At 41.8% G+C, this 27394-nt stretch overlaps 1 protein-coding gene across 1 annotated transcript in view; it reads left to right on the forward strand.

Moving 5' to 3' along the window:
- TTLL11 (tubulin tyrosine ligase like 11) overlaps window positions 1-27394 on the forward strand; it is a 259912-nt gene that overhangs the window by 95437 nt on the left and 137081 nt on the right. Inside the window, exons 5-6 of the mRNA XM_004453912.3 lie at window positions 9880-9975; window positions 11163-11278. Coding sequence (XP_004453969.2) covers window positions 9880-9975; window positions 11163-11278 — 212 coding nt within the window. The remainder of the gene's footprint in view (window positions 1-9879; window positions 9976-11162; window positions 11279-27394) is intronic.

A 27394-nucleotide genomic window follows, 5' to 3' on the forward strand; every position in this document is an offset into this window, starting at 1 on the left:
TGCGAGAAGATTGGGTATTCATGAGTATTCAGATGGCAACAGAAGCCACAAGAGGCTGTAGAATGAGATGGGGCTGAAAAGACCTCATGGGGACCACCATTTCAGAAAAGGACAAGCAGAGGAAGGAGATCCAGCAAAGGAGGCTGAGAAGGGATATCAGGACAGGATGTGTCCTCGATGCCAAAGAAGACATGCTTGGAGAAGCAGGTGGGGGTTTTCAGCCAAGTCAATGCTGCTGAGATATCAAGCAAGACGGGGACTGAAACCATCCACTGTATTTACTATCAAAAAGTTTTCTGGGGACCTTAGCAAGCCTTATCTTCAGCAGAGTGGTGGGGCTGGGCCCAGATTGTAGTGGATTGAACAGAGTGTGGAAAGGAAGGAGATGGGGACAAAGGGTCAAGCATTTGTTCAGGACATTTGGCTGTGAAAGGAAGGAGAGGGAGGTGGATGGAGAGGGAAGAACATGGAGTCCAGGTATGCCACACACAGTTTCCTGCCACCAGATAAAGTGGGAGGGGGGGTTATCAGGAGATAAGAAGGGGTATCTCCAGGACTCTGTCCATCTTATCTTTAAAAATTTTGTAGTAGTTGATATACATATATATAAATACATGGAACATATATGTAAGCTATGAGCAGAACAACAAAATGGTCATCCCAAGCTCATCTCCCAACCCAAGATCTGCAATCAGTGTGTTTCTTCCCTACCCCATTTCCCTATCTACCCCCACAGAGGTAACTGTTACCCGGAATTTTATGTTTATCCTTACTTTTAAAAAGAAAACTGACATATGAATGTATCCCTAAATATTATATTGTTTTGTTTTGCTTGTTTCTGAGCCTTATAAAATGCTATTATAAAGTCTATAGTCTTCGGTAACATTTTTTCTATTACATGTACTACTTCAGAGGTCTGTCCATGTTGATGTGGATAGTTAGTATTCTTTCATTTGTACTGCTGTATCTTCCACTGTAAAAATGCACAATTTATTTATCAGTTCTGCTTTCAGTGAACACTGGTGTTGTTTCCAGGCTTCTATCTAAGAGTGTAGTAGGAGAGTAGTGGGTAGCATGGAACAAGAGGAAGAGGAGAGCCTCTCTAGTGGATGGGGAACTCATCCAGCAGCAGAAGAGGAAGCTGGCTCCTGAGGGAGGCTGGGTACCAATCAGAGGATTCCAGGCAGCCTTGTGGAACGCTATGGAGGGGAATTCAGGCTGTGCTTGGTACCGGGAGGGGAAAATTACATTCAGAGGGTTGTGCTTAGGCATTTGGACCCCAAGCCTTTGGTTCCCAGGTAGGATGTCCCACTCAGCCATCAAGTGGTTTAGGCATTAATAGAAAGGATCAGCTGGCAGAACACAGAGGTACGACCAGAGAAAACAAGTCCTGACCTGAGCCTCCAAAGGTTAAGGCAAGGGAGGCAGTTGCAACATGGAGACATCAAGAGGTCATGCCAGGGGACTGTTTGGTTGGGTCTGTTTGATGGTGACAGCTATTCTGGGAGCATCATGTGAGCCCAGCATGCATGGCCAAGCCGCAGAGCACTGGCTTGGTGAGTGTGGCAGGGTGGAGGGCCAGGGAGGTTGTTTGGCTGTTTTCCTTGCTATGGACAGGCCGCATGGGGCAGCAGCAGGGGTGCAACCAGGGACCCAATCTGTGGCTAACTGAAGAAGGCCAGGACAGGCAGGGAGGGAGCCACTAGCTTGGGCAGATCATGTCTAGCAAATGGAACCACAGCCTTGTGGTGGTTTTCCATTGCTTGGCCACACTAAATGTTTCCAGACCAGGGGTTAGGGGAGCACAGGGCTAGAGGTACAAGTGCAAGTAAGAGTTCTGCATCTTACCAATTGGGTGACCTTGGGCAAGTTTCTTCACCACCCTGAGCCTCAGTTTCTTTATCTGTAAATCACCTACACTCACTTCCTTCAGTGGAGTATTGTGAAGTAGCATAGGTGAAAACACTCTGACAGGTATAGAGCATTGGATAACTTACATTTCAGATAGTAAGTTGAGATGGTTGAGAGAGACAGTGCTATTTTTACTCCCAGGATCTTCTCATATTTTCTTTATTCTTATTACTTGTTAAACAAATTTTTAGTTTGGGTCTCAAACACCTGAACTGACTTGGAACCCAAAGACTTAGGGGCAAGATGTGGTTCTGCCACTGACTTGCTGTGTGCTCTTACATAAGTCATATAACTTCTTTGCACCTCAGTTTCCTTACCCTCCTCAAAGGGTTGTTGTCCAATTCAAATATTATGAAAGGGCTTTGCAAACTTTAATGTTCTGCACATATACAATAAATTACATCTTCCATGTGGCCAACTTCACTTATAGCCTGGACCTGTCCCAGATTGCAGCATTCCAGAACATAATCTATAGCCAAAAAAAAAAAAATCACATTTATTTTAAACATGTGACTGTGACCTCTTTTCAATCACAGCCAAAATAACTACTTGGGAAATTGTGAGGGCCTGGAGCAGCTGCTGATGCTTAGGCTGTGGGCAGGTTTCCTGTAATCTGTTGTCTAGGAGTGTGGCTGGCCTGGCATTCTGGCCTGATCCTCTTACCCAATCAGTCCCCAGCAACATATCCTCATGTCAGTCTTCGTGAGGGTAGCAGTGTGTCCCTGGCTTTCACAGTAAGGTCTGTCTGGGTGTAAGTGATTAAAGTGGCAGAAATACACAATCAGAGGAAAGGTTTCTAGCTCAGCTTTCAAGAACATTCTTTCCCACTTCCATTACTTAATCTAAACCTTCTTCCAACTCCTTGGGTCTAATTCTCTTCTTAATTCCTGATTCTTTCCTTTAGATGTGGTGTTTCTCCTTCTACTTTTTTGTTCTTCTTGACCTCTTCCTTATCCTTCCTCTTTCTTAGCAGGCACCCCAAAGGATGGAGGTGAGGAGGCAGTGTAGTGGTCAGGAGCTTGGGTTTTGTTATTAGGTCCCTAGGTTTGAGCTAAACCCAGCTCCTCCTTCAAGCAACTCTAGCTGGTGAGCTTGTCAAGCTGTTATCTGCAATGATAGCAGTTCCCAAACTTACCTGTCCCTTGAAGTTACAGGAAACCATGAAATACTGATATTTTAAACCTAACCAGAAAACCAGTGTTCTAAGGAGCATACTTGAGTCTGGCATTTGCTGCCTTTCCAGCCTGGCCCCAGCCTTGCTTCCTGAAACCCTACTTGGGCTCTGTTGTCCTGCCACACAGGTCCAGTTACTATCTCTTAGACATAATTTGTGCTTCCCTAATTCTGTTCTTTTGCTTTCTTCTCTCTTAGCCTCTCTCCCATGCTCATTGTCATCCAAAGTGCTACTAAAATCCCACCTTCTCTGTAAAGTCTTCCTTGACCACTTCTGTTATATAAGCTTTTTTCTTTCTTTAGACTCCTTTAATTCTAATACATAACCTGGGAACCCAAAAAGACAACCCTGGCCTAATTGTGGGGTCTGTGGATATGGATAAGACATAGTTCCTGCCTCTCAGAACTGCACAGTTTAGTGGGAAGACCACCACATGAAAACTGCAATTCCTCATAATAAGTGTTGTAAGAGGGGCTATATAGGATGCTGGGAGAGCACAGAAAAGGGAATAATTAACTTTGCCTAACTCAGTCATGGAAGACTTCCCAGAGGAGAAGATGCTTAAGCCAGAGCTTGAAGCACTAAATAAATTTGCCAAGTCAAAAAAGGTGAAGAACACCCTACTTTCCTATTTTCTTCCTCCCTCACTAGCTGCTACTTCTCATCCTCTTCTTCTTGAGCTGTCACTATTGGAAAGCACCAGGGCTCAATCTTTGGACATGTCTCATCCACCCTTTCTCCCAAAGGAACTTTTCTAGTCTTGTGGCTTTGAAATACCAGCTACATGCTGCGGACTCCCAAATTTGTATCTCCAGACTTGACCTCTTCTTGACCCCCAGACTGTTCTATCCAACTGCCCACTTTAATTTTTATACTTGGGTATCTAGTAGGTAACTCACAATTAACTTGTCCAAAATCAAACTCTTAATGTTCCTCCTATACTTACTTTCCCATTATCTTCCTTGTTACAGCAGAAGAGTCATTCTTATTTCTTCTTTTTTCCTCCTTCTTACATGCAACACTTCAGCAACTCCTGCAAATGTATTTAAAAATATATCCAAATATAAGCACTTTTAACCAGTTCCGCTGCTACTATCCCAACTGGGAAGCCGTCATCTTGTATTGGAGTAATGCAAAAAGCTCCTAATTGACATTGGTACTTCCTTTGCCCAAATTTCCAATGGCTTCTCAATGTACCTAAAATCCAGGCTCCTTATCATGATCTTCAAGATGCTACACAATCTGTTCCTTGTCTTTCTCTGTGACTTCATCTCCTACCTGTCTCCTTCTTCTCACTCCTTCTTTTTGTTCTTCAAAAGTGACCTTTGTTCTTGCTATTCTCTCTGCCTAGAATATTCTTTCCTAGCTCTTCAAATGGCTTATTCTCTCACTTCATTCAGTACCTGCTCACATATCACCTGAGACTTTTGTTTATGTCATGATGGAGTAACAAAGATTTAACTAAACCTCCTACTGCAAACAACTAGAATATCAGATGAAATACATGAAGTAAATGTTTTCAAACTTTGGACAACAGACATCTCAGCACTATGATCCCTGAGAAAATGGAGAAAGAAAGAAAGAAAGAAAGAAAGAGAGAGAGAGAGAGAGAGAGAGAGAGAGAGAGAGAGAGAGAGAGAGAGAGAGAGAGGCTGACCTTGATGAGTTGAGGAGATAATGATTGGAGTTCAGGGAGGCTGAGGTTATTGGAACTTATGGGACAGAATTCTGGAAAGGAGGGAGCTAAGTAGGAAAAGAGATCTAGAAATCTGCATGGACTCCCTGTGAGTCTTTGCTGAGCACTAAGCCATGCATGCATGGAGTGTTTCTCCACAAAGGTGGGCAAAGAATGACCGGGGAACTTATAAGCTGAAAATTTCCCAGAGTTCATATGGGCAGGGAGATGTCCAAGCTCTCAACAGCCAGAGTAGAGGATCCTTAGTGATCACTGGGAGTATTCAGTGGAGAACCCAGAGAAGTTCTGCTTTAATAGGTAAGGTCGAAATATTTCTGGAATGATTACTCTAGACCCATTCTAGTTAAGCTTAAACAACAGGACTTGACGGGATCAAATGGATCTGCAAATAACTGACTGCCAGGACAAAGCTCAGCACTCTTTAAAGGAAGACAAAATATGAGCATTCAGCATTGTAACTTTCACAAAGTTCAGTTTCCAATAAAAATCACTAGACATTCCACTAAGTGAGAAAATGTAACCCATAACCAGGTGAAAAATCATGCAAAAGAAACAGACCCATAAATATTAGAGATGATGCAATTGGCAGAAAAGGATGTTAAAGCAGCTATTAAAACTATGTACAAAATTTTAAAGGAAAATATGAGATTAGCAAGGAGATAAATGGAAGCCACTTAAAAGAACCAAATGGAACTTCTAGAGGAGAAAAATATCTGAAATGAAAATTTCATGGGATGGAATTAATGGCAGAGTAGACACTACAGAAGAGATGATCAGTGAGCTTGACTACATAGCAACAGGCTCTATCCAAAATGAAACAGAGAGAAAATATCAGAAAAACAGTGAATAGACCATTAGTCACCTCTGATACAGAATCAGGTGGCCCAACGTATGTGTAATTGGAATGCCAAAACAGAAGGAAGAAGGAAGGTACTGAAAAAAATTTGAAGAAATAATGGCCAAAATTTTCCAAATTTGAAGAAAACTATAAACCATGACCCAAGAATTTTAACAAACCCCACGTAGGACATGCATACACACACAATCATACCAAGGTTCATTATAATCAAATTGTAAAAAACCAGTAATGATCAGTAATCTTAAAAGCAGTTAGAGAAAAGATATAATGTGCTCAGAGGAGCAAAGAATAACCATAAATTTCTCATCAGAAACTGCAAGCCAGAAGGCAATGGGATGACAAATATCACCTCCTTTGAGAAACCTCTGTCCATCCTATCTATACCATCAAACTCTCTCTTCTACCCACTGTATAACTCTCTGTCTTCTTACCTTGCTGTAATTATTAAATTGCGTATGGTCTCTTTCCCAAAGATGGTGCAGGCCTAATCAGGAGTAGGAGCAATGAAGTTAGGCCAGATCTAGCAAGCTTGTTAGATAGTAGAATGTACAGGATTTGGTGACCAGCTTAATGTGAGGGGTGAGGGAGAATTTTTTGACTTGTGTAACTGAGTAGATAAGCAATACAAGAGAAAAAGTAGATTTTAGAGAAAGATGGTGTATTAACTTCCTACTGCTGTGTAACAAATTACCCCAAAACATTTCAGCTTTAAACAACAGAGCTTTATTATCTCAGTTTCTGTGGGTAAGGAATCTATGTTTAACTGAGAGCCTTTGTCTTAGGATCTTTATTAGATTGCAAGAAGCATGTCACTCACATGGCTGTTGGCAGGTCCTCAGGTCCATGGCTGGAGACATCAGTTCCTGTTTTTTTGGCTTCGCCATAGGACGCTCATGACATGGCATGAGTGAGATGGAGTGAGCAGAAGAGTGACAGAGTCCACCCAAAATGGAAGTCACAGTCTTTCTGTAACCTAATCTTGAAAGTGAAATTCCATCATTTCTGCTATATTCTATTTATTAGAAGTGAGTCACTAGATCCAACCCACACTCAAGGAGAGAAGATTACACAAAAGCATGAATATCAGGAGTGAGATCACTGGGACCATCTTAGAGACAAACTGTAGATAATGAGTTTGGATGTGTTGAATTTGAGGAGTCTGGAATTTCCATGTTGGTAACACTCTGGGTGCAGAAAAATGTGTAGGTCCAATCCTCTTTCATTGGAATGTTGCTTGGCACCTTTTGCCTGGGTTTACAATTAATGTCTTAGGATCCTTTCCCTACTTCATGAAAGTTTTAGATATCAGGGATGAAGGACTGATATATTTGAATCCCCCAGGATACCCCTCAAGTGAATTATTTGGGGAGGCAGACTAGCACATGGTTCAAAATCTCTCTCTGTATTTGATCATTTCTGCTCTGCCACCAATCATTGGAGGGACTTGGAGAGAGGGTTATCTTCTCTAGCTGCAGGCTCCTGGTCTGCATAATGTTGGTGTTAGACTAGATTAGTGGTTTTTCAAATAATCAACAGCTTTTATCCTTGAAACTCTAGTACGTAAACTAGCTAAAAATTGAGCTGGTTGGCTTCTCCATTGCTTCCCCAGAAAAGAACTCCATTTTGGAAAACATCACACCAAGTAAATTCCTGATATTCTGCCCCCTCTGATGTTTTATGACACAACCAACTTTAAGCTCCTCTCAGTTCTTCGATTTTTTAAAGTGAGATATTTCTAAACTGGTACTATATATTTCCTTGAACTTTTGACAAAATAATTCAACTTTCCTTGAATGTGTGAAAAAAATATAATAAAGTTGGCCCTGATTAAACACTTGCTATGCATCAGATACTGTGCAGTGTTTTATGTCACATCATCTTTGTTCGATCATGTCTCCCCTACGAGATTGTAAGCTAGGGCAACTTTGTTTAAGCCACCATTATATTTCCAGCTGCTAGAATAGCTGCTGGGACATAGAAAACATTCAAAAATTATTTTATGAATGAATGAACTAAGGTAAGTACTATCTTTATTCTCATTTTACATGCAAGGAACTGGGTTTTAGAACTGCCAGGCAACTTCCCTACAGACACCAAGTTAAAGGCTGAACTAAGATTTGAAATTAATTCCCCTTGACTCCAAAGCACACTAATGCCATTTCTTGTTGAGATTATTAGGAAACCGGAAAGAAAGCTAGCATATATTGAGTATCTTCTTTGTGGTAAGCACAGTCCTAGTTACTTTATCACTTTCATTATTTAATTTAATGGTATCAAAAGTCCTGCAAGGCAGCTTTGGTTATCCCCATTTCTCAGATGAGGTCACTGGGGTTCAGAGAAGCTAAACACCTTGCCTAGAGTCATCTGGCTAGTGTGAGAGACTGAGCTTTGATTGGAAACCAAGTCTTCCTGACTCCACAACATTTCAGTAAAAGACACAAAATAATAGGTTCCAGAAAATATTATGCCATCAGGTGGGCACAGGCCAATATGGCTGATGAGATGTTGCCATCCCCCATCTCCCTCTCTAGCACCTAGCATTCCTATAGCTTCATATTCATGAAACTACAGTGCATTGAACTTGGAAGAGTCTACCAGGTTGACAAAGTACAAGTCCAAACCTCTAAGATGTAGCAAAAAGTAAGAATTGATGACTAAGGATGATATACATTGGCACTGTGGCCTGACATGCACTGTAGCCTCATCGACATTATACATCTCAGAAAAGATCTGAAATTAGACTGATGATGTCACCAGAGTCTCTTAAAGTCCTCATCATTCATATCTACTTGTCATATATTATTAAGCAGATCTATAATATATGTAACATCTTCTACTGAATTTCCACTCCTTCCTTGTCATGTCCAGGGAAAGAAAAATAGAGTGAAGATGACTTTTCCCAACTTCTCATCCTTATTGTCCTTCATTGAAGAATAACTTCATCTGCAATCATCCCCAAAAATGGTCATTCAGGCTCTGATTTCATTAACAAGGATGAAGCTACAGTTTAACGATTGTGATTTAGCTAATACATATTATTTGTAGATAAGTAAATAGATTTCCATCATCTAATCTTCTTGAGTCCTCAGAGGAGGGGAGGCTACAATCATGTCTTTTCTTTTTTTCTTCTTTATTCTCCACATTATTGTTGTATCTCTATTATGTTAGAAGCTTTCTACATTATCATGTTCTACAGAGATCACGGGTACTCTCCCAAGAATCTAAAGTCCTAGTAGTCTAATTTTGAATCTAATTAGAAACTATGATCTCAAGGAAGAGGAGGAGTTACCAAGGTGAAAGTTTGTGTCAGGCAGAGGGAATAAGTTGAGCAATGGTGGCTTGCCCCGGGCAAAGGGTTTGTGAGGAATTGAGAGAGGCCAAGTAGCCAGAGGACCGAAAGGCCCCACACTTGGTTTAACGCTTTCATTTCACCCTCATAAAGTTGTTAATGATTTTTGAACAAGTGACCCTGAAGTTTCATTTTGCACTGGGTTCCACATGTTACACAGTTTTTCTTGGGTATGAAATCCAGCTCTGTGGTTTATTAGCTAGGTAGCCTTGAGGAAATCCATTAGCCTTTCTGAGACTCAGTTTCTTCTTCTGTAAAATGGAGAGCATAATTCTTACTTCAAATTCATTGTCATGAGGATTTAAATGAGATTATGAGTAGCTGGCACATTATATTATAACTGGTGTCTAGTTGGTGCTTCCTAAATATTCTCTTCTCCTTAGCTAAAAGGTATATCAGAATCACCAGGGGATTTGGTTTTTCAAAATTCATTTGGCTGGGTTTTGAAAGGGCTCTGTAAGTGATACTGATGTACTAAGTTAAGAAAGGCAAACTTGGGTTTTCGGAGATCTATCTAAGAAGTAACTTAGAGAGCAGCAGAAGGAAGGGCAGAGAGAAAAATGGATGGACTACTATTGGTGCTTAACATAATTTTTTAAAAACCTGTTAAAGAAGAGAGAGGTCATCATCTTATAACACTTCAAATGACTCCAAGAACGCTGAAATGCAGTCTGGGAACTCATCCCATTATCGAGGTTCCTATAAAATGTTCTGCTGTCCATTTGGCCTGACAATATATACTGAGGAAAAGGGAACAAGAGAGGGCAGGGTCTAGGCACAGGTTAGGGGATGAGTTTGAATTTATTTTCATCTTAATGGCCCTAATATCATATCAATTCCTGAAAATTGTGGCTAGAGGGAGTAATTCAAATTGTGTTTGTCCTGCCCAGATTTTAGGCTTTGACATTCTTCTAATGAAAAACCTGAAGCCTATACTACTTGAAGTAAATGCAAATCCCAGCATGAGAATTGAACATGAGCAAGAAGTAAGTATTCTGAGTTTCCCATTGAGTATGTGGCCATATGACTGAATGTTCTCCCTCTTCTGTTATTCATTTGGCTAAACAAGATTCAACATTCCTGAATTTGCACAGCAATACTCTATTCAAGTCTAAATAATTTTAGTTTCATTGCGCTCTGAACACAGTCTATTAATATAAGACCTATCCGACCTTTGGTAATTTCCCAGCCTGCCAGTCTTCCAGTTTTCAAGGTCTGGCAACTTAGAAGCAGCTGAGCCTTTCCATCAGTTTTGACATGAACTAATTAGTTAGCCTCAGGAGATGAACTAATTGAAAGTCTATGAATATGATTTAGCCATGTCAACATGCTTGAATCACTAAGATAAATAGTATGTTTACAAGTGTTTACACTTTTTCTATAAAAATAGGCATAAAAAGAGTGGAAGGAACTATACCAACTTTTAATATTGGATTTCGGGGGGGTTATTTGGATTCTTTTCATATTCTTTTTTTTTTCCCCCTCTCCCCTTTCCTGCCCCCTGCCCAGTTGTCTGCTCTCTATGTCCATTTGCTGTGTGTTCTTCTGTGTACGCTTGGATTCTTGTCAACGGCACCCAGAATCTGTATCTCGTTTTTTGTTGCATCATCTTGCTGCGTCAGCTCTCCATGTGTGCAGCACTATTCCTGGGCAGGCTGCACTTTTTTTGTGCTAGGCATCTCTCCTTATGGGGCACACTCCTTGCATGTGGGGTTCCCCTACATAGGGGACACCCCTGCATGGCACAGTGCTCCTTGCACGCATCAGCACTGTGTGTGGGCCAGCTCATCACATGGATCAGGAGGCCCTGGGTTTGAACCTTGGACCTCCCATGTGGTAGGCAGACGCCCTATCCATTGGGCCAAATCCACTTCCCCTTTTCATCTTCTTAGTCCCTTTTTATCTCACCAAATTTTCTACAAAGAACATATAATTTTGATAATCAGAAAAAAATAGTACTGTTTTTCCTCTTTGTGTAGTTTGTTGATTTGTAAAAGGGCATTGTCATTTTTAAGGTAGTCTGGGGGGAACCTTTACAAATTTTCATTTATAAATTAACATAAATAAGACCTAATAGTACAACCACTTGAGCTAGTGGTAGGATCGGATGAGGACAGTCACTTGGCACTGAATCATTGTCATCACTCTAACATGGAATTCTTATCCATTCAAGCTTTCTCCAGGTGTGTTTGAAAATGTCCCCAGTCTTGTCGATGAAGCAGTGAAAGTGGCTGTGATCAGAGACACTCTGCGCCTCATGGACCCACTTAAGAAGAAAAGAGAGAACCAGTAAGTATTTTCCATATCATTTGTTTCTATCAATGCTGCTTCCCATGTCCTAAGCAGGTAAGTTAAATTCTTGGAATGTGTTAATATTGTGAGTGAGAGTTATATATTAATCTAATAAATCATATTTTCATTTTCTAAATATTAGCCCTCAAGCAAGTGGGGACTCCAAATCAGAGGATAAAGATGTAGCTCTATCTGACATATGGGATTCAGCTGATGAATTTCTAGCTGACTGTTGTCTAAATCTGGAAAATCTCCTCTAAAAACCCATTTCCCCCCATGATAGGATCTCCTCTCACCCCACCATTGTTCATGTAGTGCTTCTCTTTGACATCTTCAAGCAGAGGTAGAGAGTAAAGCAGAATGCTGGAGAAAAGGGCCACAGGCAACTTGGACTTGGTAAGGGGTTGCTTTCTTCATGTTTTCTTTTTCTTTATTTCTTTCTTGGTTCAAAATTTGTAGAGTTAGTTAAATGAACTTCAGACAGTTCCATCATATTTACAACAGTTATAATTCTTCTCAATCCCTGCCCACCCAGTGGGACAATGCCTTGGGGTGTTGATGGGAATATGTGTTCTGACCTTCCCTCCATGGAATCACCCCAGAAACATTTAATGATGTTTCATTTGGGTATTTTGGTTTTTTTTTTTTTTAATCAAATTCCAAGCTTTCACAAAGTAAGAGTTGAGTAAATATCATTGTGCCTATGTTTTAGGCAGAAAACCCTAGGATAGGCATTTCAAATAGCCTTTCTCTTATCCCCAGACAAATCAGATTGACCAAGATACTACCAGGTAAGTAAAGCACTCTTCAGCCATGGTTCAAGACTGGAAGGAACAATAACTCTGCTAAGCAAGTGGTGTTTTGAAGGTTATGCATTTATGGTCCCTTACTAGCTGGGCTCAAGTCCAAATGTTGTTAGAATCACCCTATGCTAGTTGTTTTCATCTGTGGCTACATTTTAGAATCATCTGGGGAGCTTTCAAAAATACCCATGTTAGGGCCCCCACTTCCAGAGATGCTGATTTTAATTAGGCTGGGCTGGAGGCCTGCTCACAGAATAGTTTTTAAGTTCCTTAGGTGATTCTTCTGTGCAGTCAAGGTTGAGTTCTACTGGTCAACAGGAAATGTTACCTTGAAGGAGTATTTGTCATATTCTGAGTCAGGCTGGGTGTTGGCTGCTAAGAGGAGTTTTCCTCAAGAGTGTTCTCACCATGTGAGGAATTTGTAGGATTGTCACTGTTGGCAAGATGAAGCTTAGGATATTCACCTGTAGTTTGAATTGGGCAACCCTGCCAGGTGTAGCCTCTACCAATCAGAGCTTCAGAGTGATAGCAGTGGGCCTGCTAAACCTCTGAGCGGCTCCAACACAAAGGCAGTCAAATAATTTGTCCACTAGTTATGTGGATGCAGCTGCCTTCTTTAGCCATCCCTGAGGAAAAGCAATGGATTAATTAGTATCTGTCAGTTTTGTCAAATTAATTGCAATAAAACTTGCTCTTTGAAAAACTATGCTTTAATAATTATTGATCCCACCAGCAGAGACTGTACAGGATTGATAAGGGAGATTTTGTGGCTATTCAAGCCAGTATGGCACAGTGGTAGTTTTTCTAGTGTGACCTTGATACATTAGCATTCTGATTCCTTTGGTGGGATTGGCAGATTCAAAGGCCATTGTGTGACCTGAGCCCTCTTAACCTCTCCCATGAAAAACATGAAGACATGGAAGAGTAGCACTGTATTTTCTCAATAAAGGACATAGAAAGTGTGATTAGCTTTCTTTCTCTTCTTCTAATTGTTTTTCTTTACCTATACCTGGCATTCTGTATAATCTACATTGGAGATCTAAAATTTAATCGCTATGGGGCATGGAACCACTGGGAAGGATGGAAAAGGCATTTTACAATTTGTCAAGTCATAAGTAGCAGCTCCCTCATTTTTAATTTAAAAAGCATTGACTTTTTTATTGATAACCAGGAACAGTTGGAACCTCAAGAACCTGACTTAAATGCTAATATAAAAACCCTTTCATCTCATCCTTTCCTTACTTACAATATTATAAGGATGTATAACTAAATGCCGATTTACTGATATTTTCCCTTAATTTCACCTGTGTTTTTTTCCTTTTGTTTTCTTTTACCCAATGGTGATTATCCATAAAAGCACTTTGTAATCGGTAAAATGCATTTGTATGTAAGGAATTATTATTATCATTTCGATAACCTTATCATGCAAAGGAAAAGGCTAAAAATATTCTCAGCTCCTTTGTGTAGAAATGTTTCAGAATAATCTGAAAAATCACCACATTTATGACCACAGAAAATGTAGTGTTGTGGTGCTGAATCATCTGTGGCCAATCTGGAGACCATGTCACTCCACCTGCATAAAATGATGTCACATAGACTTCTAGGCTAGAATTTACTTTTAAAAGCCAGCATTTATTACGTTTGCATAGGATCAGGCCTAAATCTTTTAAAACAAATAGCATCCTAGCCTTTCTCTCAACCCTTTAGCAAAAGGGGAGCTGAAGTATCTCTCATTAGTTCCGTCTTAAGCACAGTTTGTCAGCAAGACCACTGAAGTGAGTTTTCACTTTCCCTACCCTGACCGAAGGAAAAAGTGGACGCCCTGACCTCAGCTCCCACACTCCTTTGGAAAGGTACAAAGAAGGCTTTAAAAGGGGCATGAGCCTCACGTGTCCATGTTTAATGCATCTCTGCTCACATCTGCACCTTGTAGACCATCGTCAGTTTCTTGGTGGGACTGAAAACACTCCTCATGCATCCTTGGGGGGAGGAGCTTTAGACTGCTGACATCCATCTTGGCGTATTTGAAAGAGCCTTCTCTTGAGCCCAAGAGACTGAGATTCGAATCCTGGCTGACATCACCTGGCAGTAAGAACTTGGTGAATGTTAGGTAGCTGTTTTTGAGCCTCAGTATCCCTTTGTATAAAATGGGTATGATGATATTTAATGATATTTAAATAATATACATATTCTAGACATTTATTAATGCTTAGTTACCCATCTATTTTCTGGTAAACTTGAAATTAGAATTTGAGTTTAAAACCCATGACATATCCCAAAACTTAAACTGCTGGACCATCATGGACCTGAATTGACATTGGGTCTGGTTTGCCCACAGAAGGTTCTGAAAGAGGAAAATCACCATCATAAGAGAAATATTCTGACTATTCTAACATTTTATAATATCCAATGACCTTAATTGGTTTTCATACTAGGGTTGTTTGTAGGTGGCATAGGACAGAGGAAATGGGAATCTCATGGGGTGGGACTCTGGAACAATCTCCTTTTACATATTAACATACATTTTAAGTGAGGTAAAATTCACATTTAAAAAGAATCATTTTAATGTGTTGCCATTCCGTGACATTTAGTACATTCACAATGTTTTGCAACTATCTCTTTTATCTAGTTCCAAAACATTTTTATCATCCCCAAAAGGAAAACTGAGCCCATTAAGCAGTCGCTCCCCATTCCCTGTGCCTGGCCCCTGGCAACCACTGGCTTTATGGATTTACCTATTCTAGATATTTCACCTAAGTGGAATCATGTGTGGCCTTTTGTGTCTGACTTCTTGCACTCTGCACAATGTTCTCGAGGTTCATTCATGTTGTATGTAGCATGTGTCTTTCCTTTTAATGGCTGAATAGTGTTCCATTGTATGGCTATATCACATTCTGTTTATCCACTTATCTGTTGGTGGATATTTGGGTGGAAGGCATCCCTTTTTCAATCAGAGGGATGCTGCAATGATCTAGTTTGTATTTTGGCATTCTACAAAGGGGAAAGAGTCTTTTCTGCTATACATTTTAAAACTCTTTATTTAATCCAACTCCTTCCTATTATCTATAGAAGCACAGACTTTAGAATTGGAATTGACCTTAGAAAACATCATGTCAGTCAGCTTCCTGGTCCAAGAAGCTCCCATCTAAGCATCCCTGACAGAGAAGCAGGGTGTGTCCTAGCAAGGCACTGGACTTGGCATCAGTTAGGCTCAATTAAAATCCTTGATCTCTGATTGTTGCTCTATGAGCTTGGCCAAGTTGCTTTGTTTTCTGATCCCATCAATAAAATGGGCTTAAAAAGTATCTCTGTGGCTGGGTCATTATGTTCATTATATGAAATGATGCATGTAAGAGTGCCTCAAGAACTCTGACAAATGCTAGTTACTGTGATAACCAAGTGGTCAATCAGAATTTACTTTAAAATTATGCTGATGGTGACAAATAATTCACCAGCTCCAGAGGCAGCCAATTTTAGTTTTGAGACAGCTGTGTAAATGATGGTCCTTCTTGCCTGAATCATACAGGATGAAACTAAGCTGGGAGAAGGTAAGTAACTTGCCCCAAGTCACAAAGCTGGTTAGAGGCAGCCTATTATCCTTTACTAAGACTTCTATCAAAAGCAGACATGAATAAATTGCATTGGATACTTATTTTAAAAACAAGGTGATTCTTACATCAGTTTATTCACTTTTGGAAGGTCACTCTACCCCTGGGGGCGCCATTTTACTAGTATTGTGCTCCTTTGCCTGAATCCAAACAGTACTGGTGACCAGATTCCTTTCTAAGGCTTCATAAGTCTTTGGATCCCCAGAGTAATAGAAATGAAGACAGAGACTGGCTTAGAGAAATCCTAGGGGATCTTATTGATATGATGCCGTGCAATACCTGGGAGCTGGGTTATAGACAGCTTGACTCTTATTCAAAGGTGTGTATTTGGAACATGACTGATATGAGGTACAGAATCTCTTTTCCCGTAGTAACATTTCTTAGTTTTCTCCCAGTTCAATTTCTTTCCTATCACCATAACAACCAGATTTACCATATAGGGAAGAGTCTGCCTGCCAGGACAGCTTTTGCCTAATTGAGAGATGTTTATCCTCATAAGGTTTTATTGGGAGCTCAGGCTTTACTCATTACCTTGGTGAAGTTTATCCTTTGGATCCTATGCCATGTTTGCAATCAACAGATTAGACAAACCCCAAGTTAGGTAGATTCTACATAGAGTATAGGATAAAGATGAAACATTCTGAAAGAATTGTTGGGCATTAAATCATGCCCCACAGAAGACATGTTCAGATCTTCATCTGCACTCCTATGGGTATGAACCCATTTGCAATTAGGACCTTTTGAAGATGCTGTTATTAGTTAAGGTGGGGCCAAACCGCATCAGAGTGGGTCTTAATCCATATGACTGGAGGTCTAAAAAGAGAGGACATTTGGATAAGTCAGCAGGAGAAGTCAGTAGAAACCAGAGATCAGAAAAAGGCAGAGAGGAGAGAGAGACCAAGTGACAGAGGAGGGCCATCACCAGAAGGCTACTGACTCCAGAAGAAAGTGTGGCCTTGTCGACATCTTGATTTTGGACTTCTGGCCCTCAGAACTGTGAGAAGGGAGCAGAGGTGGCTCAAGCCATTGGGCACCTCCCTCCCATATGGGAGGTCCCGGGTTCCATTCCTGATGCCTCCTGAAAAGGAAAAACCAGCACACAATGAACAGACTCAGAGAGCAGACAGCAAGCTCAAACAACAAGGTGGGGGGGCGGGGGCGGGGAGCAGAAATAAATTAAAAAAATAATTCTTAAAAAAAGACAAAACTGTGAGAAAATAAATGCTTACTGTTTAAACCAACAAGGGTGTGGTATTTGCCATAGCAGCTCTGGCAAAATAGACAAGAACGGAATACAAGGAACCCCCCACTGGCTCAGTTTTGTAGCTAGGGGCTGAAGTAAGACTAAGGAATGCGACTCTGTACAATAGGGAAGAGGTTATTCTTAAGCTATCTAGACTAAATATGCCATTTAAGAATCAAACATTATCTTTATGATTCAAAAGTATCTTCTGGAAACAAACATTCTTTCAGAAGAATCATCCAAACATCCTGCTGAGGGGCCCATCTATGTGTGCACAGCTGACATTCCTTTGAAATTCTGGGGTTTAGTTCATTCATAAGGAATCCTTTGTGGCAGGAACCTACAGATCAGCACATACTGATATTAAATTCCTTTGAAGATTTCACATAAATCAGGAGTCCAGGTCACAGAGGTGAATATTTTCATATTCGTTTACATTTTGTTTGCGCCATGTGTGGACTAGAGAAACAAGTATTTGCTTATTCATCATATTTATTGAGTGCTTACTATGTGCCAGGTGGAAGACTATAGAAATTTAGGTCATAGGCCAGTAGGAAAGGAAAGACTTAACACATAAATAGCTGTAAGGTAGAAAGTGCTAAGTGCACTCAACAAGACATAGACAAATTGCCAAGGCAGGAAGGCGTAGGGAGAGATTATTTCCTGATGGGAAGAATTTCAAAAGCTAACAAGGAGGAGGTGGCACTTGAGATGAGTTTAAATGAATGGGTAGGATTTGAAACATTGAAAAGGAGAGGAAGGATGTCCCTGGTGGAGGAAACAAAGGCATAGGGGAACCTTGGGTAGTTCAAGTCAGCTGGAGAGATAGTGTGCATGACGTGGATTAGCCGAGAGGAAGGTGGGAAGGTAGATGGAGACCTGAAAGCTAGAGGTGGATGACCTTGAATGTTGAGCTAAGGAATCAGGGCTTGTTTTCGATCTGGAGTTCATGAACTCTTAAAGAGTATCTTTAAGAAACGACATCAGATTTATTATCATGGGAGGCTATTGGTAGCTGAAGCGACTTGTCCAGGGCTGGAGCATTGTAGTTTTGAGATACATTGTGTCCTCCATACCTAGAAAGGTTTCACATTCCAGATGGTAGTTAGCAAGCTAGAAAAATGTGCATGCATTTTCAAATAAGAACAGAAAGGAAATGGCGAGTGGTATTTGCATTATTTGATGTGCAAAAAATAAAATCAGACAATTCTCTTCCACTAAAAATGTTTAAGGGTTAAGTCAGAAGTAACCAGTAAAAGCCTCTTTTTCATGAAGTTGGTTGAGAGGGAACCATTTCCAAGACTTATAGAGAACACGGACTTTCCTGAGCTGATGTGATAGTGTCGTTTCCGAGGACCATTAGGAATCAGCCGCCACCCTCCTCTCTGGTAGCACACAGGCCTGCCCTCCCTCTCATCCGTGCGAGGAACAATGGGAACCTTGACAAACATGTGGCCAGTCAGTCACTATGACAGGGGAAATGGCGGTGCTGAATTCTGCATGAGCCCTTCCAGAGTTATTCCAGGTAGTGATGGGATAGCAAATGCAATTGGAAATTTCCTTACGAGTTGCCTCAGTGAGCTTTAAATGTGCAGGTGATTTTAAACCTGGAATTGCTCACTTTTTGGAAAGAGGCAGTGTGGTCGGAGCTAGGAGATAGTGGTTTTGGTACCAGTTCTACTCTGCCTCAGATGAGTCACTATACTTTCCTGAGTCCAGGAAAAAACTCATCAGAAAAAAAAAAAGTGGGAATAATAATTTCTTCTCTGCCTCTTTCACAAGGAACTTGAGTCTACAGTCACGGTGGTGTGAGGCATGGTGGTTAAGTACTTTATGTTTATTCCCACTTACTCCTTGTAACAGCCACATACAGTAGGTACTATCACTGCTTCTGTTTTGCAGATGAGGAGACTGAAGCTCCAAGATTTTAAGTGACACGCCCCAGACCACACTGCTCCAAAGAAACAGACTGAGATTTAAAGCCAGGTCTGTCTAGCTCCTGTCCTGGGAGAGAATGGGTGTAAAAGTATGTATCACATCACAGAGAAGTGCACCATGGGGTGTTATTATCTGGTTGGATTCCTGCCTCTCTAGGGTTCTTTCTCTCTTACTATGAACTTTGGGGCAGGAACTCAACTTCTTTTCTCCAGGGCCAAGCACAGAACATGAATAGGAACTCAATAAATATCTGTTGTTTGAGTAATTGATCATCTCCTGTGGAAACTCTGTGGCCAGCTGGGTGGCCACTTCATTTTCAATTATTTTCAAAAGCAGAAAGAATAAAATGTAAACCAATGTGCAGAGAACACCTCTTTAAAGCAGGATGTAAGCATGAGATAAGAGAAGACAGTACCAGACAGGAAACAATTTGTGTGCAGTTGTGTGCCCCAGAATGGGAATGAGCTGCATGTTCAGAAGAAGGAGGGGGTGAGCCAACGATGAGGTTGAACCATGTGAAAGCAACAATATTAGATCTTTTCTGGGCCAACAAGAATGGCAATTTTATAGCCTTCAACCTAAATGTTGGCCTGGAGCAGTCAGGACAGGCTTCTTGAAGGTTTACATTTTCTTGGGCTTAGTGTGATGAGAAAATTTAAGACAGCTTGGGGAGAGGAAGGATAGCAGTAGCAAGATGGTGAAGGGGTTAGAGAGCAGCAGGAGGCACCATGGCAGGCAGGCCCACCAATCATGCCTCCAAAAGGATGTTTGGGACTGGAAAGGACAGACCCTTCTCTGCTGCTCACTTCCTTTGAACATTTTTCTCATCATGAAAACAATGCAGTGTAGAAAAGACAGAAAATACTGAAAAGTGCACGTGTGGAATAAAAATCTCCCTCAAATTCTACCAACCAGGGTTAACCATTATCAGCTTTTTAATTAATAAAAATAGTATAATTTTCTTTTGTCTATATTGTCTGTATTAGGCCACACTATTTTATAAGCTGTTTTAATTTTTCCCCATTTTATGAGACAGAAATTTCCTCTTCTTATTAATGGCTCATTGTAAACATCATTTCCATCAAATGACTGGACCAGATCTTGCTTCCCTATTGGTGAATGTTTGGTTTGTGTCCAGTGTCTCGTCCTTAAAGTTTCAGGTGCAATGTAGCAAGCAAGAATTGAGATCGGGTCATGTTTTTAGCACACAGGCAGGAGAGCAGAGTGGGTCACTGTAGAGTTCCGGGTATAAATCCTGGCTCCACCACCATTGATAGTTATGTGAAATGGAGCAAGTTACCTCCTCTCTCTGTACTTTGGTTTCTTTATCAATAAAAGGGAGTTTTCAGTTGCATGTTCTTTAATCTGCAAAGCACTGAGACGTTCCTAATTTGGAGGGAAAATGTTTCCTATACCTAAGAGGATTGTCATGGCAAATGTCCAATTTTCATGTGTGATACAGCTATATATGTAACCTTGAGGTTTAAAAATAATTTTTTTAAAGGAAAAAAAGTGTGTGAAGGAAGAGGCAGTAAAATAACTGGGAAGGAGGCTATGGCAAAGGCAGGTTAATCTTTCACTGTGGGGATGGATTTGATTTTCCCTCTAATTATCTGCAAGATTAAAAGAAATGAAAGATCAAAATTAAAGCCAGTTTTAGTAATCATTTGAAAGCCCTTGGTTATTACACCAAATGGTTTGCAATATTCTCCAGCTGCCTTCTTTCCTTTACTTTCTATGCAATTTCCATTTCTTCCTTCACTTTAAGTGGCGTAAGAGTCGCTTGCAACTCTCACCATAGAGGCTAATGTGAGGGGCCGGGGAAGGGGTGGAATCTGAGCAGTTCTGAGTAATAGGGGCCACCCCCAAGCTCATCCTCAGCTGGGTGCTGTTGTCACAAGTGAAAATCAGCAGTGTTCCATGTCTAGCTGGAGAGCTGGCTTTTCAGTGTGTGTACTTCCTGTCTGGGTTGATGTCTTCATTTGCTTAGACAAGAATCACTTTTTCCTCCAGACTGTACCATGCCTTTGCAGTGCTTGAGGCCATTCCTGAGAAGCTGCTAACGTACGAATGGATGAGTGGATAGATGAACGGGTGGGTGTGTAATGAGAGCTTGTTATGTACGTAGGTAGCCCTGGGTTAGAGGCTGGGGTCATAGGGGTGACAGTGAATCTTTGTGAGGTGAAGAATGCAGTGGGAGCACCACTGCACCAACAGCAAGGTGAGCTGGGAACAGGGATGCAGGGCGGCATGGAGGCAGGGAGAGAGGCCTAAGTAGAGAAAACAAGCACACGTGAGGGCCGCAGTGTAGGGCAGGACATGGGGCTCTCAAAGCACTGAAAGACCCCCACAGTGGCCACGGCCACCTCGTTCATCACAGCTCCTCACTGGAAGCAGCCTAACTGTCCACCAACAGAAGAATGCACTCGTTATAGATATCCCCTCACTGGAATATTACACGTTAAGAAAAAGGAGGAGCCACAGATCCACACAGCCATGTGCACCAACATTATGTTGAACAAAAGAAACAAATCACACAACATGTAGAGTATGGTTCCAAGAAAAGTAAATTCAAAACCAGCTAAAACTAAACTTTCATTTTCTAGAGATGTGACTCTAAGTGGTAAAAATATGAAGAAACACAAGGAATAATGATCAGAGTATTTAAGATCGTTACTTCTGGGTACGGATGGAAAGAGGGAGGGATAACCTGAAAGGGGTATAGATGATCTTTTGAGACCTTGGCTGTGTGCTATTTCTTGAGCTGGGAGGTTCAGAGCTATTAGAATTATTCCTGAAATATACATGTCTGTTTTATACACTTTTCTGTCAGTATTCTATCTCAGTTTTACAGGTAAAATAAAGAAGTCCAGCAAGACTGGGTTATAGCCAGTAAGCAGAGCGGGTGTTGAGAGACAGGGTCAGATGCTGCAGGGCCTGATGAGACTTGCCAAGCATTTTCCTTCACATCTTCAAAGCAATGGAAAAGTTTTCAAAAGCAGGGCAACAGAATGAGATTTATGTTTTAAAGGGGTTACATTGACTGCAGTGTGAAAAACATTCTGGAGAAGGGTAAGGTTGGCTGTAATGCAGGGGCCATGGGCAGTTATGAGCAAGGATGGAGGCATGGATTAGGTGGTGGTGGTAGTGGGGTCGGAGAGAAATACTTTCTTCAAGAGGTATTTAGGAGGACGAATGGATAGGGCTTGGTGATAAACTGATAGGAGAGGTGAGGGTGAAGAAGGAGCCAAGAAAATGACTCAGGTTTCTCACCTGAACAACTGGGTGTCTGTTGGGGCCAGTCAAGGAGGGGGGAACCCTAGGGAAGGAACAGCTTTCAGGAATCATGATGAGGGGTCAGGAGATTTCCAGGTATGGTCTGACAGGTAGCTGGGTATGTGGGCTGTGGGCTGGCGAGAGGGGTGGGGCCCATTTGAGGAATGTGCATCAGTAATGCAGACCCAGGCTGTCCACCTGGACACATTAGATGGCTGTCTATGTTGAGTGACTTCAGTGGAATGGCTGGGAACTGGAGACTTGGGTTCAGATCCTGACTCCGTCTCACTTTGGCACATTCTTTAACTGTCTTCCTGGCATTTACTGTGAAGCAGCATGCTCTTTGAGCTCAGCCCTGCTGGCTGATTCAGTTGCTGGGCACAGAAACAGCTTGTCTTTGAGGTACCTCTGGCATGTTTTCCATGTCGACTGAATTTACTTTCAGGCTGTTGGAGTTTTGCAGATTCCTTGATGTCCTTAAGAAGCCCTTGTCCACAGTTGTGACTCATGCCTGTGTCTGACGGGAGGAGTGATGGAGGAACTAAACTTGAGGAGCAGGCAGAGAGGATCTCTGCACAGCACCTGCTTCCTTGGGCTTCCCCCAACCAGCCTCTCTTCTGCTCGTTATCATTATTGCTGTCACCATCCCACACACCTGTACAGTGCTTTGCAGTTTATAGAGTCATTTCAAAGCCCATTATCTTAAATAATATTCATACTGCTGTGCATAATAGGCAGGGTATGGGTCATTATCCCCATTTTAGAGGCAAGGAAACCAAGACTCAGGCAACACGACATCCCCCAGGCTGTGCTTCCCTGGCGGAAGCTGGCCTCAGTTGGTGTTAGGACTCTGCACATCCAAGAGCACCAATTGCCAGCAATGGAAACGCTTACTTGTGTGTGCCAAGCCTGCCAGCTGTGGCATCTGCTAGGTTGTGTTTCTGCACACCTTGCGTAGCCTCTCTGAGATGCTGTCGGGGATACTGCAGGGATCTGCCCTCAGAAGCTTGATTAGAAAAGGGGGCTGGAAACCACCTGCTAGGAGGAAAGGTTCAAGGTGCTGGGATGTTTAGCTTGGAGAAAAATAGTCTCCAGGGAATGAAATTAGCATTTTTAGCTTGAAAGGTTGTTACATGGGAGAGGGGTAAATTCTCTGGAGACCTCAATGGGCAGATCAAGGAATCATGGCTTAAATTGGCCAAGAGATTCAAGCTGAGTGAAAGAAAAAATCATACTCTGACGGACATGCTAAGGGCTGACTCAAAGGGGTAATGGGTTCCACGCAGCTAGAAGTATTCAAGTCAAGACTAAATAACCACATGTAGAGAAGGGATGCCAGCTTTCTGATCACACAGAGGTGGATTCAATTCTTGGTCTACTTTTTAAGATTGTGTGATCTTGGACAAGTCCCTTAACCACTCTGAACCCCACTCCTCATCTGTAGAATGGTATAATGGTGCATACACTGCAAGATGATTGTGAGGATCAAATCAGATACCAAATGTAAAGTACCCAGCAGATATCTGGGTACATTCATTCTACAAGTATCTACTGAGTCCTTACTAGGTGCATGACATATGTTATCTGATTTAATTTTCATTGGTTTGTATGCAGCTCTGCCTCTAAAATTTGTGGGGCCAAGAACGACTACAAAATGAGGTCACAGCCTCCTGCTAGTACCACTTATCTTCCCTCTCTTAACTCCATCAGTACTGCAAGGGGTGGGTAGACATTCCAGTTTACACATCCAGGCTCTACCTACACTGACCTCCTCCCTTCAACGGGCTCTCTTTGACCATCCCTCAGGCCTAGGGGTGAGCACAGCAGAAGCATCGTTTGCTTTGGGAAAGTGGACTCTAGCCATTTTAAGGGCACTCCAGGGTCCTGGGTAGTCAGAGCAGGTGTCCGGAGGGGGTTGGCCTGGGTTGCATGTGAGCCTGTCTCCTTGGCCTCAAGAACTCCTTGCCCTATGGGAAGTGGGGCTGCCAGAGGCAGTCTGGAGCAGGACTCTCTAAAGGACAAGGCCCAGGACAGGGGCCCAGTTGCCAGAGAATAAGTGTAGTACTTTCTGCAAGATTTGTAAGGGTGGAGCTTTGTTGTCTTGGTTGTGCTAGGCCATGAGCCATGCATGCTGGGCCCTCCATGGCAGGGTCAGAGGAAGGGGTTGAAGCCAAGGAATCAGGGGATAAGACAGAGGGGCTGGGTGAGGGGCATGGCATTGGAACAGGGCCAGCAGTCTAATTGATAATGTCTAAAGAGACAGGTTGAACTCGGTTTCCTTCTGGGTCAGGGTTTTACTTTCATGGTAGTGGCAGGAATCTATGGGCAGGTGTTGCTTTAAGAGTCTCTGGGCAGTGGCAGAAGAAGCCTTCTGAATTTGAGCTGTCTGGTCAAGTTGAAGAAGAACCTGGAGCACAAGTTCCTCCTCTGGGGCTGGTTGGGAGGAGTGACAAGGACCAGGCCTCAACCATTCAGCCTGGAATTTAGGAGACCACTGCAGCCCCATTAGAAGAGCCCACTAGGGCAGCACAGCAGCTGAGAAGGCACAACTGAGTGGAAGATTCTGGGGTTGGATCAGCAAGACCATGCCCAGACCCATCCTCCACTGGTGCTTTGGAATCTGCTGAGTCACAGGATGTAGGGCTGGGTGGGGGTTAGGACCTTAAAGTCTGGGGCTGAGTAGGGATAGTGGGTCACTGGTTGCCTAGGTTATAGATCGATGGTTCCCAAACTTTAGTGGCCATCAGAGTCACTAAGAGGGCTGCTAAAACCCAGATTGCTGGGCCCCACCCCAGGAATTTCTGAATCTGCGTTTTTCACATGTTCCAAGTGGATGCCAATACTCTTGATCTAGGTACAACAATTTGAGAACCGCTTGCCTGCCACCTGCCCTCCTTGTGCGTGTCCCAAACCACCTGAAGACTCTGGGCAGCAGCCACTCAGCCCCTGCAGGCCTTGGCATTGTGCTCTCAGTGGGGTAGTCAGGAAATTCATCTTCATGCCCAGAGAGGGAGGATACCCAGTGAAGGAGGAGACAGAGCTTGTCAATAATACAGAGACAAGATGCCCCAGTTTAATGTAACTCTACTTATACGGGTCACATATATTGCTTCTGACCACAAAACTGAAAAAACAAAACAGAGATGCTTCATAAATTCATATTTTTATTAATCTGTTTCCTTTCCCTGCCTTCCTGAGCAGGTTTCTTAAGACAAGTAAAATATTAAATTATTGTAAAATCTAACCTTTAAGGCACAACCAAACCCTTTTAAAACAATTCTTCTAATGAGGAAAAATGTTGCAGATTTTTTTCCATTTCCTTCCAGCTGGTTTGCAGGCAGAGTCCTAGATGCATTCTTAATTTTGACTCAGCCTTTCTTCGCAGCGAAACAAGTGGTGGGGAGTATTTTTCTCTAGGCAATGGCAACATTTCTGTCTCATTTGTTTGGTTCTGAACTGTGACATGGCAGCTTGTGGGGCTGCTAATTTGAACTTAAGTTCTTCTAGGAATGCATCGTTCATGATCAGTAAGTATATCAGGTTGCAGATTTTTGCCATTTAATTATTGAAAATGGGAATGCTTCTTTGCCTCATGAATATTTTAAAGTGGAACAATAGACAAATTATATTTCATTTCCAAATTTCATTCTAGTTTTGAACCACTTCTTATTTCAGCATTATCTGATTATTCTGATGCTATGAGCTCTACTTTTCCTCAGAGAATTTGATAGCAGAGTTACTTTGTTTCAAACCATGGAAAAGTCCAAAACATTTATGGGAAACAGGTCACCTTAGCACCATTGAGTTTGTCCTTGGATCCATAAATGTCCTTCTGGAAATAGAACTCAAAGCGAAATTTTAAATAGGGGCAACGAGCTCTGGGGTCAAGTGGACATGGGTTTGAAGTTTGGCTTTACCTCTTCCTAGCTGTGAAATCCAGAGGCAGTTACTTCTCAAAGTCTCAGTTTCTTTATCTATAAGATGTAAATAATGGCAATAACTACTTTTCGAGTTATTGTGACCATTGATTGAATTAATGCACTTAAATACATAGCATAATGCCTGGACATGGTAAGCATTTAATAAGTGGTAGCTATTTTATAGTTATCCTTGATGTTACATAAAGAGCCTATGACAGTGCTGCACACAAACAGGTTCAATACATGGTAATTATTATTCCTTATTATCATCATTACAATTCTTACAGAGGGACACTTACTAAAATATACAGGTTTAAACCATGTGAATTATATTTGCTTTATGTTTAAGTCATTTGATCCAACAGGAATTTGTATAAGTTAGTGGACAGCTTAATGAAGTTTAACAAGCTTGAAGTCAATCAAGAGTGCTCATATAAATAGTTTAATTAAGATAATCCGTGATGCAAAACATTTGTTCAATTTGGGCCTCAAATTGAAAACGGTTTCCATAGGTTTTCATGAACTTTTTCACTTTGCTGTGCCACGGGTATAGAGACACTAAATAAGAACAGTCTTCCCATGGATAGGCAGGGCTGTGGGAGATGACCCCAGCTGGAAGACAAGGTCACAGGCTGAGTCTCACCCTTACGGCTGTCACACTCTGAGCTTGACCTTCTCTGGGCTGTAGCTTGCTCATCTCTGGAGTCGGTTATGGTGTGAAAATGCTGCAATTCTGAAAGAGCATGTGATTTGTTCCCTTTACAAAGAGATATTAAAAAAAAATAAGGAAGAGTTCATCCTTTAAAAACCCTGAGACTCTGCAAAACTTGCTAGTTGCTTTTAAACCACTTAGGTATTAGGTGCTAGATGTTTGAGACGGCTTAATTAGAAACTGTGTTTATCATTTGGAGTGTATGTGCTTGCACTAAATGTGTTTTTGACTATCTCTCACCATCCAGTTCCTTGCTTCCAACCAGAATGATCAGCTTCTTTATTGCATTCAGAAGAAACTCTGTAGTCCTGGTTTATGAACGTTAATTAGTTGGAAGAAGAGAAAGAGGATTGTGTTTCTAAAAATAGTTTTCAACACAGGAGGCCATTTTTTGGTGCTGTTATAATCTGGGCGCTTCATAAGGATGACATTCCGAGGCTTCACATTTATCCTCTGTGCAAGTCCATTGCTGACATCTTTGAAATTGATGACCCAATGTTTATAATGAAGGAATAGTATGGTGCTCACCTCTATGCTTGAATACCGTGGATGTGACCCAGTGTCTCCCATGGTCACTCATGGTGTGAATCTTAGCACTTATTCTCCCAGTTGT

This window comes from Dasypus novemcinctus, chromosome 8 (genome assembly GCF_030445035.2).
Source record: "Dasypus novemcinctus isolate mDasNov1 chromosome 8, mDasNov1.1.hap2, whole genome shotgun sequence".
Taxonomy (NCBI): domain Eukaryota; kingdom Metazoa; phylum Chordata; class Mammalia; order Cingulata; family Dasypodidae; genus Dasypus; species Dasypus novemcinctus.